The 19847-nt window shown below is 52.9% G+C and overlaps 1 protein-coding gene across 29 annotated transcripts in view; it reads left to right on the top strand.

Annotated features, from left to right (window-relative positions):
* Positions 1-19847, top strand: part of PRKAG2 (protein kinase AMP-activated non-catalytic subunit gamma 2) — a 268436-nt gene that overhangs the window by 64291 nt on the left and 184298 nt on the right. For 27 of the 29 annotated variants that reach the window (XR_012002508.1, XR_012002515.1, XR_012002511.1 and 24 more), the window contains exons 2-3: positions 13518-13589; positions 19391-19670. Coding sequence is in view for 22 of the 29 variants with exons in the window: in XM_072763160.1 (XP_072619261.1) it covers positions 13518-13589; positions 19391-19670 (352 nt within the window). In the remaining 7 variants the exon portion in view is untranslated. Of the gene's footprint in view, positions 1-13517; positions 13590-19390; positions 19697-19847 lie in introns of all 29 variants that reach the window. The other 2 variants (XM_072763182.1, XM_072763183.1) reach the window with 1 other exon arrangement.

Below are 19847 nucleotides of genomic sequence, written 5' to 3'. Positions count from 1 at the left end.
AATTGTACGGAAAGTACAGAGAGTTCTCACACACCGCCTTCCTCTCCTTGCCAGTATCCCTTATTAACAGCTTGCACTATGAGGTATGTTTGTTACAATTGATGAGCTTTTATTAATACATTATTATTGTCATTAACCAAAGCCCATAGTTGACCCACCTCCCACGACAGTCTGTTTACTCCACTATCTACTGTTACAGTGTCAGAGCAACGGGCCCTAAAAATGCCTGTTTCCCCTTCTGCCACCCCATGGTGGCTCTGACTTACTGGTGTCTGGGGCCAGACCCCATGCCAGGTGGGGACGTACAGCCCAGGTGTGTGGAAAGGCGTGCTCTCGTCACAGGGCTGGGAATAGGGATGGCCCAGAACAGAATTGGGGGGTTTGGAGGGTGCTTAGGGGATCTTTAGGGTTTGAGCCTGAACACCCTCTATCTCAAATGGGGGACTGAGGACGAGACACAGGAGGTGAGGTTCCAGTTGACACACTGGGTCGGGGCAGAAGTTTGTACCCAGGTCTATCATGGAAGGGGGCATAGACCCAGTTCAGCTGCTTTTTTAACAACAGGAACTAAGTAAACAGGACCAGAACGTAAATTGTAAAAAGAGCTAGTCATGTGGTCATTTTGGGTGTTATTAACTTACCCTGGGGACAACTCGGGCCCAGGATGGGGTCCCTGGGACCCTCTGATGTCACGAGCTCTGCATCTCATTCTGCCTGAGAATTCTGGTCCTTTCCTGTGTGGAGCAGCGCGGTGTGAGCCTGATGTGGCCTCGGCAGGCCCTGCCCTGGATGGAAAGGGAAGTGTTGAGATGCCGTCCCCTGGCCCCCCGAGCTCCACTCACCCCCTGCGCCAGGCTCAGGTGGGCAGCGCCCAGAGCCCCTTTGTGCAGAGCACCCACCAGCCTTCAATCAGCAGGACATGGAGGTTTCTGTGGTTCTGGTAAGTCCTTGGAGCAGCTGCCCAGCCCGATGGCCGTGACATGGATGTGGAGGATTCCAGGAAGTAACAAATTCACACAGAGCCCAAGAATGACAGAGAAGGGCGTTTTGGAACCAGCGGGTTGGTCGCTGGAAGAAAGATGTGAAAATGCCAACACACTTCCCCTGGAGGATGGCCTCCTAGGCTGGTGACGACTGACATTTACTACGGGCCCACTCTGGGGGCTTATGCTGCACGGCGACTCTAAGATGGTCTTGCTGTCCTCTTATGTAATAGAAACATAAGCTAGAAAGTCAAAATCAGCTAAAAAGAGCAGAGTGTGACAGAATGATAATGTGGCTGGAAGTCACAATACTAGGATGTGGTTCATGATTGTGCCACGTGGCTTTGAGCAGCTCCATCAGATCTCTCTGGACACCCCACCTGGGCTAGAAGGGGATCCATCGACTTGAAGATTTCTGAGCTTTTCCAACTGTAATATGCTATGACTGCATCATTTCCCTGGGTTTAGGTGTCAGTAGAGCAGGGGCTCTGCAGCAGATCTGGGCCAGGTAGGTACAGGTGCTGACAGATACCTGGGGTAACCACCCACTGAGACCCCAAGGGCATAATTGCTCTTCTGGGTCCACTGGTGGTCAGGACCGCTGGGGTTGCCAGAAGCCAAGCTGCCCATGCTGGGTCAGAGCAGCAGTGCCTGCCAATCACAGGGCCAGGGCAGGCACACAGGTGGGGTTGGAGGAAAGGGAAGCAGGGAAGAAATCACCCTCCTCCCGCGACAGTAAAGATATGTGGTTCTCTCTCCGTCTGTTTACTCCATGCATATATCCGAGCGCAAAATACTAGAAGAGGTCAGAAGGCTCCAGCCAGGACAGAGGGAAACAGATGGTGTTCATGGTTCCCCACTCTCCTGACATCTGGAGGGACAGGGGGTCAGCCCCTCTGAAATTTAACTGCACTGCTTCAAAGATTATCCAGGGCACAACTGTGCAGGTCCTCTTGTCCATGGTGCAGTAAGATGCACGTTTTATTCTATGTCCGTTTGTGTGATCAAAACTTTTATGAAACAATGCAAGGCATCCTTATTTTGTTTAGGTTTATTCATTCATATTTTGATGGTTGTGTATAATCCACTAAGTTGATGTTATGATCTGCTGGTGGGTTTGGACTCTTCGTTTGAAAACTGTGGCCAGGTGCTTCTGGAGCAGCCAGTTCACCCAGGGATAAACAAATAAAAGCACCTTTCTTTATTATGCTTTAGTGCAGGGAGGCCTTTGAATTCCTTTTACGTCCTTGGTGTTTGCTGCTTGCTCTGAACACCTTGTACCATGCTGGCCCAGAGCAGGTGGGTGGCACAGCCAGTAGGCGTGGAGGAGGCATCCTTGGGCATCTGCGGAAAGTAGGAAGGAGCTTTTGATACATGGTGTTATAAATATGGATGTTTGATATTCTGGAATTTCTGAGCTGGCAACCTTTGTGGATATCGGCTCAGCCGCTGGGCCAAGCCCCAGAGCCTCGCTGGGGACGTGGTTGGGAACAGAAATGAGGTCTCTGAGCCTGACGCTTGCACAAGACTCTCCTGTAGACAGGAGGGTGTGTCTCAGGACCAGCCAGCAGCTCTGTGACCTTATAAAAATGTTCCCTGCGTGCCCAGTTTGGCTCTAATTTGCGGTGTCCCTCCTGCAGTTTGCCTTCCAGCACAGACCCAAACCATCTGGTTTTCCCTGTAGTGCCAGCACTGCCTGCAGGGTGCTAGGCCAGGAGGGGGTAGGTCTCGAGTCTGACACAGGGCCCTTTGGGTCTGTGGGACAGGGACCCAGCAGCACCTCCACTTTCCCTCGTTGTTGTTTTTCCTCGTGACGGCAGCACAAAAGGGTGGGCGCCCCCGTGACTAGAGTCACCCAGCTGGCCAGGCAGTGCAGGGCACCCACAGAGGGTTCAATGCCACAGTGTTGGTCAGTGGTGTGGCATTTACTTGTGCATAATTAAACCCTCTTCAGAAACCCAGATTTGGTCTTTTCAAACCTCATCTCAAGATTTGTCTTAGCAAAAGAGTAAAATGTCAGAGCTGAAAACAGCCCTAGAAATGAAGGGCTATCCATCCTCTCCCAGATGGCTCACAGTTTCAATCTGTACTCACCCCTAGGAGGCCTGAGCAATCCAAGATATGCCCTGGGAGGTCATTGCCTTATCATAAGACCTTGGTGTTGACCATACTCTGAGCCGTCATAGTTCCCCAGTACCTCAGTACAAACGAGCCAGCGTATTAGCACCTTTGCCAGGATTGGTTTTGTTTCAGGGAAAGACAAATTCTCATTTGAGTCCTGCTGTGTGCCTGGCACTGTGGAGGAATGAGTCGCTCAAGTGACCCAAACAAGGTCCTCACTGTCAACCGACTGCTGGTATCTGAGGGAGAGGGGCCCGTAGACAAAATACAGCGTGAGCAGGTGCCTGGCGGGCATTTTCATGACACTCAGCCGGCCAGTGGCCTAAGAAGAGTGACTGTGTTCATGTCACAGGTGATGCCTGAGGGGATGACTGTGGGGCTTTCCTAAATCTGCTGCTCTTTGTGTGTGTGGCACAGGTTCTTCCTGGACAGTCAGAATGGGCCTATCGGGGTTGCTTCCTGTTTTTCACTCAACTCTGCTGGGATGGACAACCTTTCCTATCTGTCTTCATCCTCTCGTCCAGGATCCTGGACTTCCTTTGGGGATTTCTGGTATCCCTTGGCAAAGTTAAGGCTCAGCTGTGTGTATAGAGATCCCCTCCCTGGGCCCCAGTCTCCTTCCTGGGGGTCGCCAAGAGTCTCTCCATAGCTGCCCCTGCTGCCTGGATCCTTATCTAGGGCTGGCCCCCCTCAATGACTCTCCAGGGAAACAAGAAGGAAGAGAGATATGTGTCCAATACATATTCTCTGTATACACATATTGACATTAACATTACATGTTATTAACTAATGTTTCATAATAATATGTTTATTATATGTCCTTAATATATGTATCTATGTTGTGTATCCTTAATATGGATTATTACAAGTTAATACAATAAGTGTACATAATATATAACTAATATAGAAACATATATAATATTCTATATATCCACACATGAAGGGGTTTGTTTTGAGGACTTAGCTACTGTGTGTGTGGGGCTGCCAAGCCCTAAATCCCCGGGGTAGGTGGGCAGGTAGAGGCGTAGGCAGGACCTGATGCCGAGGTCTTGGGGCAGGATTCCTTCTTCTTTTGAAAACCTCTTTTTCTTCCAAGGCCTTCATTTGATTGGGTGAAACCCACTCACTTTAGGGAGAATCATCTCCTTTATGTAAAGTCAGTGACCATAGATGCTTATCTCCAGGGACCTTCACAGCAGCATCTGGATTGGTGCTTGGCTGAGTCACTGGAGCTATGGCCTGGCCAAAGTGAGACAAGCCGTCACGGATTCTGTGATGGCACTTGGTTGCCAGAGCCCACAGCTCCCCCTTCTGTGACATCTCCCCCCTCTCATCCCCTGGCTTGGGCCAGAGATACCACCTGTGGAGATGTGGATTGTTCTGGACTGAGGCAGCAACCTGCTATCCAGGTCACACCGTTGGTAGCCCAGGGGAGGTGGTTGCCCCAGACCTGAGCCTTGCCCCTCACCATCTCCGGGGCCTTCCCAGCCCTTGCCTGCCTCCTCCCTCCTGGGTTGGGAGAAGACAGCAAACAGGGTTGATTCTAGATTCTAATCCTCGACAGAAGTTTGCAGAGGCCAGATTCAACCTGGCCTGCAATGTGTGTACCTTTAAGGGGTTGCTCTGGGACCTGAGCAAGCAGGGGATGGGGAAGGGGCCCTGGGCATGCAGATTGGGGGTCTTCAGGCCTTCCAGAACACAGGTCCCTGGAGGCTGCATTGGAGCCACCGTCCCCTCTGCACAGAGTCCTCAGCTGTAAGGCCAGGAGTCCGTGGGGACCTTCATACTAGTCAAGCAAAGGCTGCCTACCTTAAAGCAGGGCGAGGCCCAGCTACCTTTTGACAAGAAGAGAGCAAGAGCAGCTGGCCCTTGGTTATCCCTCTTTAGAACTGCTCACACAAGTTATCAATCACCCTGTCTTTCAGCATGAGGATGGGGTCAAGGTGGCTTTCTAATTATAAGGAGGAGCAGCTAGTGTCTTATTTATTATTTATTTATTTGTTTGTTTGTTTATTTATTTATTTATTTAAATAAGAGAGGAGGAGGCAGGCTCCCCATTGAGCAGGGAACCCAACGCAGGGCTTGATCCCAGAACCTTAACAGATGCTTAACCGATTGAGCCACCCTGGTACCTTGTCTTATTTTTTTTTAATTTAAGATTTTATTTATTTATTCATGAGAAACACAGAGAGAGAGGCAGAGACACAGGCAAAGGGAGACAAAGGCTCCCTGCAGGGAGCCCGATGCAGGACTCAATCCCAGGACCCTGGGATCATGACCTGAGCCAAAGGCAGACGCTCAGCAGCTGAGCCACCCAGGTATCTCTGCAGCTGGTATCTTTACAGAACGTTTGCAAATTGATTTCAGGCCTAGGTTGAGTGGGGCATAACAGACCACCCGGGCTTCCCAGGTTGTGACAGTTGACCTGGGACTTGGGACCGTGTTCTGGTGATGTCCCGTGTCCTCCAGTCGTGACTGCTGAAACCAGATATGTCCTTGGCCAATGGCCCTCACAAACCCCACACTGCACGGTACCTGCCATCCAGCCTCACTTTACAGATGGAACACCCACAGCTCCTGGAGGTGAAAACAATCCTCTGCACACGACAGCTGAGGGCGAGCGGAGGCTTCTTGGCCACCTCAGTGTGAGGGTGCTGTGAGAGAAGGCTTTGCTGTGTGCTGCTGATGTCGAGCTAGGGAAGCCACTGTGGGAGATTGGGGGGGGGGGGTGGGGAGTGGGAAGAGCAGCAGGACGAGGTACGTCCTTAGCGCTGGGGCAGGGCCAGGCGCCGTACTTTGACCTTGTCCAGGGCCCAGGGCTCCTTCCTTTGGAGAAGGGCCAGCCCAGAGCCACAGCTGAAGTACTTTCCTTGGCACAGAGGCCCAGGGTGGTCAGTGGGGTAGCTCAAGCCGGCTGTGTGCCTCAGTCGGGACCCTCAGGTGGGGGGCACGGGGCTGGCAGGGTGGCAGCAGGAGTGAGAAATAGTGGTTTACTTTTCTCTTCTACATCAGGAAGTCTCTCAGACTGCAGTCAGAAACCACGAGTCCTCTGTGGAAAATAAAGAACTCTGGACCTTCTCCGAGAGTTAAGTTTAGGCTTTCCCTAATTTGGCCCCCGTCCCGCCCCTTTTGCCGAGTTCCAGCAATTCAGGGTTTGTTCCTTATTTTTCTGAGAGCAGTTATATAATGCAAATGTTTTTCAAAGGCTCCAATTGACCATGGTTCTGGCCACCACCCCCCACCTTGGTACCAAGAACTGCCTGTTGGGCGGTTTTGAGGGATTGCGCAAACCCGGTCCATCTGGAGACACCTTACTTGTGCCTTCCGCCTGAGCTTCTTGCCAAGGCCTCACTGCGAGGGATGGACCTCAAGCCACAGGACCTCAGGCTCCTGACGAGGCTGTCCCATGGAGTGATGGGGACAGGGACAGCCGGGGAGACCAGCGGGGCAGGGGTGTCCTGTGTGGGACCCAAGCAACTGTCTCCTGCTGATTTTGAGGACGCTTAGTCATAGCTTTCCAGGAAGCGTACTGAGCATCGTGAGGATGCACCTGGCATTTGTGCCCATTACCCAGGTGCTTGAAATTGGGAGGACCTTAGAAACCCACTGAGTAACCAGAGGTCAGCTCTTAGAAAGCAGGTGAAGAGGTTCGTCAGGATAGAAAGAAGTGCAGCTGGGTCTTAACCAACTCATGGCTGAGGTACCTATAAGGGAGCACAGGACATGCCCCCAGCCCTCCACCGGAGCAGCCCACATCGGGGAGACTCTGCCCCCAAACACTGAGCTTTGAAAGCAGTGGAGATGATTTGGCAGTCTGAGAGTAGAAAAAAATTATTTTTATGACTAATCATAGACAGTGAGAAGCTGCAGTTTATTTTCAAGCTAGCAGTCCTGCTCCAAAGTGCTCCCAGGGGAACACCTGGGTGGCTCAGTGGTTGAGCATCTGCCTTCGGCTCAGGGTGTGATCCTGGGGTCCTGGGATTGAGCCCTGCATTGTGCTCCCCTCGGGGAGCCTGCTTCTCCCTCTGTGTCTCTGCCTCTCTCTGTGTGTCTCTCATGGATAAATAAATTCTTAAAAAAATAAAATAAAGCATTCCCAGGATCCCAGGATGATGTTTAGTTCAGCGATAAACACCAAGACTGGGAGCTCAGAGGCCTCTTCTGGAATCTTCTAGTTATACCCTCTCACTTGACAGATGAAAAAGTGAACTCAACATACCTGAGACCGCCCCTGCCGCCCCCTCTCCCTGCAACTGCCCATTCCCGACAGTGAACAACAGAGTTGAGGCTGGAAGTCAGCCTCCTGGCTCCTTACTCCTGCTCAGGTGGTGTTCTCGAGTATGGAGGGATGCAGGACCCAGCTGTTCCCCTGACGGCGCCCACCATCAGCTGTCCCCAAGCCCGGGGTGGCTCCCAGTGTCAATGCTGCTCTGTGTACTCAGGTCTGCTCCGCAGGAGCGGAGAATGAAAACCATCCCAGATGTGTTCCTTCCGCAGTAGGAATCAGCCTGCTGGTAACTGCACTGGAATGTTCTATCATGACCCTGATATCTAAAACCCTTAGTCGGCCCTCAGGTGCAGGCTATGGGCCCCTGACATTGGCAGCCTTTCTGTTTGTCCTGTATTTGTGCTTTTGTCAGGCTTCTGCCCCGGGGCGTCCCAGCTGCATCAACAAAGGAGTTTTGTAAGATGAAGCATCAGATCAGGAATACTGAAGGGCCAGACCGCATCTGATCAATACCCACTTACCTCACACCTTCTCTCAAAGCTAAACCATGAGTAAGACAGCCTCCGTCCTTCAGGAGTTCACAGATCAGTTTGGGATAACTGCCAGAGGAGTGGGAGAGCTGCAAATAAGACCCCAAACCACACAGACTGTAAACCTGCCACATTGGGGAGTGGTGGCATTTGGTGGGGGTGGTTCTGCTATCAGGAGAATTACTTTTCATTTGGAGTAGGCCTCAAAGAGAAAGCATTGTAAGCTGTTTCGGGGAATGAATCACTGAACTGCACAAATCCTCACGCATCCTTGTCTTCCCCCTGAGGGTGTACTGTACCCACGATACCCATTTTGCAAGGAAGAGCTCTACATCTTCACAGCCTCTGATACCAAGTGTGGTTTTGGTTAATGGAGCTGAGCCATCCCAAGGAGGTGGTGGGACTTAACAGAAAGAGGTCTGAGCTGGGAGTAGGTGGTCCTGGCCTGCTTGCTGCTGTCTGGTTGTCCAGCTTGGCCAAGTGGTTTAGCCTCTCTGACTCTCAGCAGCTTTGGTTCTAGATTGGCATGGTTCTGCTTGTCCACCGTACTGGTATGGGCTGCTTCAAGGACCAGGGGAAGATTTAATAAGGCACATTAATGGCAGATTAATGACAGCTCTGTTGCTGATATCTTTTTTGTGGTAGGATGTTGGCTTTTGCCTGAATTTCTGAAGAGGGTTAGGGATGGAAGGGTTGTTAAATGGGCTACTTGTAAGGTCCACTCACATCTCAGGAATTTTCTTAGGGCTTTTCTCTCTTATCCTTATGCTTTCCTGACAGGTGACTTTAGCGGCCCATATCCTGAAAATTAACTTTCCCCAAAGATTCTGATATACATCTCCAGAGCACATGGTCAAGGTCTAAAATAGAGTATGTGCAGCTGATGACAATCCCAGAGTCTCTTGGCAGCAACCAGGTCTTAAATGTCTCTTAGCGCCTCAACATTGGCCAGCAAAATGCCCACCCAGCGCCAGGACTGGCCTGGCTGGCAGACCAGAAAAGGAGGTTTCAGGGGTGGCAGGGAGAAGATAAATCAGTGAGGAAAGCACGGAGCTCTGCTGAGAGTTTAATATTTAGAAATCACATGAACAGGCCAGGCTCCAGGAGCCTTGGTCTTCTGGAATGAGCTAGGAGGCCAGGTCTCAATTATTCCACCAGCTAATAGCCTTGTGGCCATAGCTGCCATTAGAAATTTCCCCATACCTGGCCTCCAAGGTGTGCACTCTTTCTTGGTGAGCTCTGAGAGATGAGAGCCAAGATTAGAATCCTGGAATGTGGGGTGGAGGAGCCTTCCAGCAAAGCCCCGCCACTCATGCCAGGGGACTTCCCTGTAGGGATGCTCGACCAAGCAGGCATGCAGTGCTGGGAGGCAGGCCCACAGCCGTAGTTGGATGGCTTGGTGCTTTCATGAGCTCGCACTGGTCAGAAGGAGCTGCAGGGGACTGGCTGCAGCCCCTCTTCATGGTCACCCCGGGGCTCCAGGCCTCCTGCGATAGGAGCTGGACCAGCATCCCCATCTTTCCTCTTTCAAGGCTGTCTAACCTGAGTCATTTCACCGCTGGAGGCCTTGGTTGCTAGAGCATGATGGTTCTGTGAGGAACAAATGAGTATTTGTGAAAAGGCTGTCACGTGTGGAAACTGTTGTACTGCACCAATGTTCGAGGGTAATGATTATTTGAAACCAGAGAAGAATGTACTCATTAAAATAGGAGATAAGCACCCACATCTGGTTCCTCCTCACTTCCTGGTGAACTGCAGCCATGTGGGCCCCATTGGCACAGCCTGTACGGCCCCCCCGCACTGGCTGGCCAGGGGAAGGGGTGCCGATTCGAACGCTTTGCGTGCCTGCTGCATGCCAGGCAAATGCAGGTAGACAACAGTAAGAGAAATAGGTCTCCCTCGCCCCTGATGAATTCAAAGTCTAGTTAGAGAAACAGACTGATAAAGGATCATAATAGGGCACGATAAGTCCGTCTACAGTTGTTTAATAAAGGTCCATCTTCAGTTGTGTGATAAAGCTTCGTCTAAAGATAAGAGAATAATGAATTCTGCCTGAGGGTGGGTCCCTGCCAGAGATAGTGTGTGAATTGGGCTTTGCCAGGCACAGAGAAGTTCACCTGTGAACCAGGATTGCTGGTTGGGGGAAATGCAGCAGAGCCCAGGAGGGCAAAGAGCTTGGAGCATCTGAAGGATGGCAGCCAGCACTGGCCATTCATGCATGGCCTTGGGCCAGGCTGTGTCCTGGAAGGGGCTAAAGGAAAGCAGGGTCTGTTCTCCAGGGAGGGGTGGACGGTTGCCAAAGAGCAGGCCTTGAACTGAGGTGTGTGAGGACTGGAGATGGTGTCCTGTGTCCAAAGACACAACCGTGTTCACGAGAACCACAGCACCCACCGGGGGTGCAAAGCACATCAGAAATAAGACTGCAGAGGTCTCCATGGGGCCTGGTGGAAAGCTCCTGGCTATAGCTCCTCCCAACAGTCACCCAATAGGTAGCCATTGGCTACCTGGGCCATCAGCAGAATGATGGAGATGCCCATACCTCACAGTGGACTTATCAACTCCCTTCTGTGCTGGGGCCTAAGCTCCCCAGGTGCAACCGGGTCAGAGACCACTGACATAAACATGAGAGGAGGCCAAGTCTGGAATCTCACCAGCGTGTTCCAGTTGGCCAGGTATGGAAGCCATTGCCAGGTCCTCAGGGCATTAGGGGAGGGGCCGATGTAATAGAAGAAGACCCACACTTTTAGGGATTACCCTTCAAGCAGAGGTTTGGAGATGGCCTGAAAGTGACGAGTCTGAAAGTCTTGGGAGAACAATTAGGCAGCTTGAGAGAGCCGAGGGAAGAGGGACCTGGATCCTAGCAGCAGAGGGGTTGAGGGTGGGTGACAGAATGGGTTACGGGAAAGCATGGGTACACAGGGAGCTATAAAACATTGTTGATTGAAATTACAGAAGACACAAATAAGAGGAGAGATATCTCGTGTGTGTGGATTAGTAGATTCAATATTGTCAAGATGTCAATACTATCCAAAGTCATCTACAGATTCAGCACAATCTTTGTCAGAAATCTCAATGGCATCTTTTTCTTTTTTTTTTGGATAGAAAAATCTGTTCTAAATGGATTGTATGCAAATACCAGGAATCCTGAGTAGCCAAAACAAATTTTGGGGGGAAAAAAGAACAAAGTAAGATGTTTCATGGTCCCTGATTTCAAAACTTATTACAAAGATATAGTAATTAAAACAATGGTGCTGGCATGAAGACAGACGTATAGACCAATGAAATGGAATAGAGAGCCTCCAAATAAACTCTCACATAATGTGGCGAAATGATTTTGTGACAAGAGTGCCAAGACCATTCAATGGGAAAAGACAATCTTTTCAGTGCATGGTGTTGGGAACATTGAAGATCAGCATGTGGAAGAATGAAGTTGGGCCCTAATTTTATACCACAGAGAAAAACTCAGAACAGGTCACAGACCTACATATAAGAGCAGAAACTAGAAAGTCTTAGAAGACAGCATGCGGGAAGAGCTTCATGACATTGGATTTGGCAATGAAGCCTTGATTATGACACCAAAAGCACCTGCAACAAAGTAGAAATAGATCACCTCAAAATTAATAGCTTCTGTGCATCAAAGGACACCATCAATAGAATGAAAGGCAACCTACAGAATGGGAGAAAATATTTGCAAATCATACATCTGATAGAAGGTTAGTGTCCAGAATATAGAAAGAACACCTACAATATCGACAGCAAACAGCGCAGTTGAAAAATCGTCAAAGGACTTCTTGAACAATTTTCCGAAGAAGATACACCAGTTGCCAAAAGCACCTGAACAGATGCTCAACATGACCAAGCATTAGGGAAATTCAGATCCAAACCACAATGAGATATCACCCGACACCTGTTAAGATGGTTAATATAAAAACAAAACTAAATCCAGACAGCAGCAAGGGTTGGTGAGGTTGTGGAGAAATCAGAATGCTCATTCACTGTTGGTGGGGATGCAAAGTGGGGCCCCTGCTATGGAGAACAGGCTGGCGGTTCCTCAGAAATATTAAAATTGAATTACTGTGTGATCCAGCAACCCCACTTCTGGGTGTTTACCCAAAAGAACTGCAAGTAGGATCTCAATGAGGTATTTATATATCTATTGTATTCAATAGAATACGCCGTTCGGGCTGCCATAACAGAGTATGCCAGGACTGGGTGGCTTTCTTTTTTCTCACAGTTCTGGAGGCTGGAAGTCCAAAATCAAGGGGTCGGCAGGGTTGTTGTCTTCTGAGACTCTCCCTGCCTCGTCGATGGCCATCTTCTGTCTGTGTCTCCACATGGCCTTTCATTTGTGTCTGTGTCCTAATCTCTTCTTACAAGGCCAATAGCCACACTGGGATCAGGGCCCACCCATATGACCTTATTTTAACTTAATTGCCACTTTCAAGACCCTATCTCCAAATACAGTCATATTCTGAGGTTCTGGGAGTTACAGCTTCAGTCTGTGCATTTGGGCAGTTGCGGGAAGACACAACACTTGTTCACAGACGGCAGCGTTATTCACAACAGCTGAAAGGTAGAAGCAACCCAGGTGTCGCCTGATGGTTGAATGGGTAAGCAAATTGTGGTACATCCATACAACGGAGTATTATTCACTTGTAAAAGGAAAGAAAGTCTGACATAGGCCACAATGTGGAGGAACATTGACATTAATGCTTAAGTAAAAATATTCCAGTCACAAAAAAGGCAAACACCCTGTGGTTCCACTCAGACAAAGTCCTGACCTTGTCATATCTGTAGAGATAGAAGGCAGGATGATGGGTGTCAGGCTCTGGGGGAAGGGGTGGGGGGTTGTCTCATGGGACAGAGTTTCTGTTTTGTAAAGTGAAAAAGTTCTGGAGGCAGACGGTGATGGTGGCACGGTGTGAGTGTACCTGATACCACTAAACTGTACTTAAAATGGCTAAAATGGTTAAGTTTTATGTTATGGGTATTTTACCACAATAAAAAAGGAAAAGAAGAAAGGTTAAGGACTCAGGCAAGTTCCCCTGGTAGACTTCCCAGTCTACCCTGGTGGGACTCCTCTCTGGGGTGTGGAGGGGGTCACCAGGTGAGACCAGGGGGAAGGAGGAGCAGAGCTGAGGCCCCTGTGTCACACAGCTCCACTGACCATTCCATACCAGCCACCAGCCAGGCACTCCTCCCCATGAGGCCCCCATCATCCTCTCACCAGGAAGATATGCTACTTGGACTGCTTCCTCCAGGGACCCATATTCTGTGCCACGAGATGAAGTCCTGCCCACCAGCTCTCCCAGGGTGCTGTGAAGGCTTGCCCTCCACTCCTGCTCTCCTGCTGGGGCGCCTTCCCTCCTGCCTCCAGTCCACTTCTTCTCCTTGCTCCTTCCCCAGGGTGATGAGGGGCAGTCGCCTCAAGTTCTGAAAGGGAATGTGAACGTGGTCAGGGTCTTTGAGGAAGCCAGCATGTTGTCACCCCTCCTTTTACTCCCCTTGCATCCACACCTCTCCCTGGTGGCCGAGGTTTATGGGGGACTCAAGATGGGGGTGTGGTATGTGCATGGAGCCAGTGCTGTCCCTGGATGAGGCTCGATGGGCACCTGAGGGCTGCTCCGTTGACCATGTGCTCTCTTTTCATCCTAGGACCTGAGTTCCTTTGCCATGCCACTCCTGGATGGAGACCTGGAGAGCTCAGAAAAGCATTCTTCCCGTAAGGTAGGGCCGCCTTTCTCATAGCTTCTCACAGCTCACCTGAGGTGCCATTGAGCAAGGTTCCCTCGGTGAGAATCCAGGACAAATGTCTACCCACCTCATCCTCTTGTGCTCCCACTTGCTCATCCACCTGTGTTCTCCCCTTATCCTCCTGTGCTCCCTCCTGCCCATCCACCTATGCTCCCCGCTCATCCTCTGTTCTCCCCTCATCCTCCTGTGTTCCCACCTCATCCTCCTGTGCTCCCACCTGCTCATCCACCTGTGTTCTCCCCTCATCTACCTGTGTTCTCCCCTCATCCTCCTGTGCTCCCACCTCATCCTCCTGTGCTCCCACCTTATCCTCTCGTGCTCCCACCTGCCCATCCACCTGTGCTCCCACCTGCCCATCCATCTATACTCCCACCTGCTCATCTGCTTGTGTTCTCCCCTCATCCCTCTGTGCTCCCACTTGTGCTCCCACTTGCACTCCCACCTGCTTACCGACTGGTGCACCCCTCACTTGGCCATGCCCCTTGTACCTGCGGGTGTCTAATTTGAGAGCCTCTTGGGCTTTGCTCCCTTCTCTCCTCCATCTGGGTTCAGCCATGGCCACCCAGGCTCCCCAGAGGAGGCAGAGGTAATGAGGAAGATCAACAATAAGCCAAGAGAAGAGGCTGAAAGGATGAGTAAATGGGAGGTTTGGAGACTGTGGCTTTCGGCTTGTCCCATCCTGGACAGGAGCTCCTTCTGCCCGCCCCCCGCCCCGTCCAATCCTTCCTCCCTTCTGGTCGCCAGCCACTTTTCCTTGCCTCTCCTTAGCTCACCACCGCCCCCCGCCACTGGTCGGCCTGTGGCTCAGCAAGGCTGGTGGCCTGTGGCTCAGCAAGGCTGGTGGCCGTCAGGCAGCCAGGGGCGTGGATCCCATGAGGACTGGTGGGCATGGCGAGAAAGGGGAGGTCAGGGCAGCCTGCAGTCAGGGGGGAGGGGGTGCAGAGAGAGGAGCGGCAGGTCCTGAGCCCCGGTGGGAGGTGGCATGGGGGGTGGCGAGCCCCCGGGTGCCCCGAACAGGGGATGCAGAACCACATGATCCCCTGGCTCTGGCTCCTGCAGCAGGGGCTGGGGCAGGCCTCCAGCGCAGGGAAAGCACTCTGAACTGCATACAGCAAAGGCCACACACTGGTTTGGGCCTGGGGGTTCCACTGGCCTCCACTCCCTGTCCTGAAGGAACTGGCGCCCTCATAAGCCGTCCTTGAGGCCTAGCCTGAAGGGACGCCCAGAGGACACCCTCAGGAAGGAGCCACAGAGCTCCGCAGACCAGTGGGCAGGGTCTGAGCCTGCGGGGTGGGCTCCCCCTCCTCCTCCTTGTCCTCCCAGGCCGTCTGCTTCTGACGGTCTGACTCCGAGAAGCCCTTCCTTAAACCAAAAACCTAAGGTGGTGAACGTGGTAAAGACCCATGGTGAGGACCTGGACTCGTCCAGCCGCACAAGCCCCCACTTTGGGGGCTCCCAGAGGGTCTCAGAGCAAGGTCCCTGTCACAAATGCATGACTTCTGAGTGGAAGGGGACCACAGGCTTCCCTGCACCCCCCCCCCCCCCCACCGTGCATCCTTGGAACGCTGCGGGCCGTGAACACTGTCGGCCATTGGTGATGATGACGTCTGGGAGGCAGGCCTCCCCTGCCTGTGTTCTCGCTGGAGAGGGGGGTGTGAAGCCCCAAGGTGGCTGCGAGTGCTTCCAGAGGGTCTGGCTAATGGCATGGGAGACTGAGGGACCAGTCTTGGCTGGGAAAGTGTTTCTCCCCATCCTAGCCCCTGACACAGCCTGGAGCCCGGGCCTGGAGGGAGCCGTGCAGGGTGCAAGGGGACAGGAGGGAGCTGTGCCGGATGCAAGGGGATGGGACTGAGCCGTACAGGATGCGTACAGGATGCGTGGGGACAGGGCAGGGTTGCCTGGCATTCCCGCTCAGCCTGTTGCCCCGTGGCCTCCCTTTGCCTCCCCACTCCCAACCCCACCCCATCCCCAGGGGGCAGGTATTCCCTCCTCCATGTCCTTGAACCTTGGCCACCTTCCTTTCCATTAAACTCCAGCAACTTTGAATTATCTCTACATGAGGCTGGTCTTTTGAGAGGCAGAGCTAGGCTCCTCCCATGAAGAATTTCCACACTGCCTCTTCCCCTGCCAGGTTCCACCCCTTGATCTCCGGAATCCAGATCAAAACGTAAACACCCTCGTGAAGGGGGGTGTGGGTTAGGCTCCTGACAGCCAGTGCTTTCTGCCGATGTGATGTGGGTGGCCCAAGGGGGGGCATGGGCGGAGAAGCGTGGGAACAGTTGGATGCTTGGCAGCCGCCTCTGCATCTGAAGAGCCCAGGTGTTATTAGATGGATGGCTGCACCTGACTGGTGAGGATCCCCTTCCCGTGTGGTCCTCGCTGCTCCAGGCCACCCGCCTGGTGTTCTATAATACCAGTTCGTACCATCTCCCAGGCCCCCTCACTTTACCCCCATCTGAGCCCCCCCTGCACCCTGGGATGGCCGTTCTTTGTCACATACTGTTTCTCTGTGAGGAGCGTCTGGTCCCCTTGATGCTGCATAGTTGTGGTGTGCAGTTCCCAGGCCCGCATCTGGGGGAAGGTCCCTGCTGGGATCTCCCAATCGTTCGACACCATGGCAATCACTGTGGGTCAGCCAGTGTGGCCTCAGGGCTTCTGAGCACCAGGCAGCCTGGCCTTTGCCTCAGCTGCTCTCCCAGCAGATGACCCAACTGCCTGCCCCCCATTAGCTCCTGCACAGCCAGCATACACTTGGGGGCCACTGGGCCCTTTTGTGCATCCAAACGCAGGGAATGATCCAATAACATTTATCAGAGATTTGTTTTATTGCACAATTGCTCACAGGCTGAGCAGCTTCTCTTGGCACCCGGGTCTGCGTCACCCCCACCCAGTGGGCAGGGAGCAGGTGGTGGGTGTGCTTGGCCATCTTGTCTCCCCACTGCCCGGGAGGCTCAGGCTCTCATGGTCCCCCACGGGAGAAGGCTGGGCCAGGCTGTGTCCACCATAGTTTGGCCTTTTTGGGGAAAGGTCTGCTTTGTGTGGGTTCCTTCCTCAGTGCCTAACTCAGTTGGCCGGGAATCCTCAGACCAGAATGGAATCCCAGCAAATGAAGTTCAAAACAGCACTCAAGGGCCTCTGTGGTGGTGGCATTTGGTTGCACCTATCTGTGGCGGCCCGAGAAAATGGCTTTCTGTCTGTGCTTCCTGTTCTGTCTCCTTCTTGGGCTCTGGGTGCCCTCTGCCCATCAGCCTTTGCCCATCAGCCTCCACCCATCAGCCTGTCCAAGGCCCATCAGCTCTCAGGGTCTCCTTTTCTGACTCCGGGCCCCCGTGGGACGCAGTGTTTTGCCCTTTCTTCATCTGCTTCGTGCTCGTGGCAGCCATGTGGTGCCGTACCTGCATCAGGGTCCCTACCCTGCCCCAGACTTGAACGCCAGCACTTGCTCAGCACTTCTGCCTTCTCCCCACAGAGCTCCCAGCACCCTGCACAGCGTGGCCAATGTGGGGGTCACCTGCAGGGTTAGCCTCGCCAGTAGTTCCTAAACATGACTCTCCGCCTCTGTCCTCAGACTTGACCTTGACTCCATCTCACGTCCAACAGGCTGCTCCCCCTCCTGGCTATTTGTGCTACTCTTCTCTGGAGGGATAACAGTAGAAGAGGTCAGGCCATGGACCCTGAGGTCCCCTGCCACCACCTACCGGTTCGGTGACCTTCACCCTGCCCCCAGCTGGCACCTCCTGGCTTCAGGCTAGTGGCGCACAGCAAGTGATGGTGAGAGGTTGCCAGATGGTCTGCCCTGAGCAGGTCTGACTGTGCCGTTCCCTTGCTAAAAGCCTCAAAGAAGAGTGAAGTTCTTATACCACGTGCTGTGTCCCTCGAAACTCGGCCCTGCCTCTCTGATGTGCCATAAATATCAAGCAACTACTCATTCCAAATTCGTGACAAGGAGTGTGGATCAGATATGCACAGGGTACTTCCTGTGTGCCAGGGATTGTGCCAGATGTTTCCCTGCTATGGACCCCAGCAGCTACATACCCCGTGAGCTGGCCTATGTACGATCCCCACTGGATGCACGAGGACACTGAAGCTTAAGTCACTTGTCTACACTGCTGGAAACTGAGCTAGGATTCAAACTCCTGTCTCTGTGTCCAGACTCCTTGCTTGTACCACCCTGTTATAGGATCCTCCCCTCACTCGCACCCCCCATGTCCACAGGCACGTCTACCGCCCGGAGAGCTTCTCCTTGGGGTTCAGAAAAATCCCAGAAAGCCTGAGTCCTATATAGGTAGGGGGTGGATAGTGGCAAGACCAAAACCTCTGAAGACGGGGATCAGAGGATTAAATGCTTTTCCTATTAAATGGGTAAAGAAAAGCTTATCCTTTCTATAGGGAAACTTGCCTATGTAGCTGTTGCAGTGCACTGTGTCTGGCTTGAAAACTCACTCACTGGAGGGCCCAGCAGGGAGCCAGCCTGTGCACCCCGCTATGGCCACCCTTCAGCAGAGGGGGTCTCCACAAGGGCACAGCCTCCTGTAAGGAGCTGCAAGCCCAGTTTGGGATGCCCTCTGGTGGTGGGAGAGCTCGCAGGGGCCCTGGGTCCCAGGAGGCGCCCTGTGTGGACAGAGGCCAGAGCAGCACAGATGCTGCCTCTGGGCGAGTATACTCACCTAGCTTAGTGCACCTGTGGCCACCTGCCGTGTGGCACCCAGGGTCTCAGTGTGCTGATGGTTTCCTGCCCAGCCTCCTCCCTGCCCCATGAGCCCTGTGGACAAGCCACAGTACTTCCCTACTGTGGGACCAGGTAGGCCCTGAGGTCCTTCTGGCTCCCTTGTGTCAAGTTTGCCACAGACCCAGCAGCAGCTGAATGTGCAGAGTGTGGTTCCCAAGCATCAGGGGTGGGCATGATGCCTGGTCTTACAGATAAGGAAACTGAGACACAACGAGACTAAGTAACTCAGGATGGCCCAGTGAAGGGTGAGCTGGGGTCACACCCATGCACGCAGGCTGCAGGTACCAGCCCCTGAGCCCACCAGCAGGGTGCATTTGATACTCCTCAAAGTCTGTGAGCTGTGTGCCTCGGCTGGAAGTTATGGACAGAATCCAGACATTTCTCAAACCATCAGGGTCAAGTCATCAATGAAGTGTGCCTCAGAGGTTTTTGCCTTGTTCACTTTCTTCCTGAGCTCTGTCAGCAAACCCAGGCGTCCCAATGCCACAGCAGCTTGGAGGTGAAAATTCATTCTTCCCAGCATCAGGCTGTCCTCCAGATGGAGCCCCAAGCCCGCCATGTTTCAGATCGAAGAGATACCAGTTTCTTCCTTCAATGAGGGCCAAGAGAACATCACGCCAGTGTAGTCAGACCTCGAGAAAGACAAATGTGAGGTTTTAGGACATAAAGGCCAGAGGACAGACCCACAGATAGGATAAAGGGGAAGGTGCATTGTCTTGAGCCATTTTGCTGCCTTTCCCGTCCTGCCCTTCTCTCCAGGAACCTATTCTAGAGAGCCAGATGTGTGTCAGTAGACCTCTGGGTGGGGCCGACAAGCCTGTAGATGGGCCACCCTTGGGTCAGGTGCTTTCCTCCAGACCACGGGGTGGCCACCTATGTTTGTACAAGAGCTCAGGGCTGTTTCTGGTGCAGGGTGCCTGGGAGGAGCAGCCTGGTGATAGAGGACATTGGGAGCGACAGCTAGAGGAGGGAAAGATCCAGTTCAAGGCCGAGGTCTGTGTGCCTGTGCTCAGAGTGACCCATCCGTTTGTCTGTCTCTCCCCAGGTGGACAGCCCCTGCAGCTCGGGCAGCCCCTCCAAAGGGTTCTTCTCCAGAGGCCCCCAGCACCGGCCCTCCAGCCCCGTGTCTGCTCCTGTGAGGCCCAAGACCAGTCCTGGCTCTCCCAAAACCGTGTTCCCATTCTCCTACCAGGAGTCTCCACCCCGCTCCCCACGCCGCATGAGCTTCAGTGGGATCTTTCGCTCCTCCTCCAAAGAATCTTCCCCCAACTCCAACCCGTCTACCTCACCGGGGGGCATCAGGTTCTTCTCTCGCTCCAGAAAAAGTAAGACATTGATGCTATGGTTTCAGGTGGGTGCTGGGGTGCTGGGGGACCTCCCTAGAGCCAGTTTGCCACAGTGCCATTTGCAGGGTGCCCAGGCCAGCCAGGTCGCTGTCGGTGACTTGGTGTTGAGTGAATATGGCCTGTGTGTCCTCCAAGGACAGTTCTCTTTCCAGAACA

This window comes from Vulpes vulpes, chromosome 7 (assembly GCF_048418805.1).
Source record: "Vulpes vulpes isolate BD-2025 chromosome 7, VulVul3, whole genome shotgun sequence".
NCBI classification, from domain to species: Eukaryota; Metazoa; Chordata; class Mammalia; order Carnivora; family Canidae; genus Vulpes; species Vulpes vulpes.
Note: the sequence above shows the minus strand (reverse complement) of the source record. Positions and strands in the feature narration are given on the sequence as shown.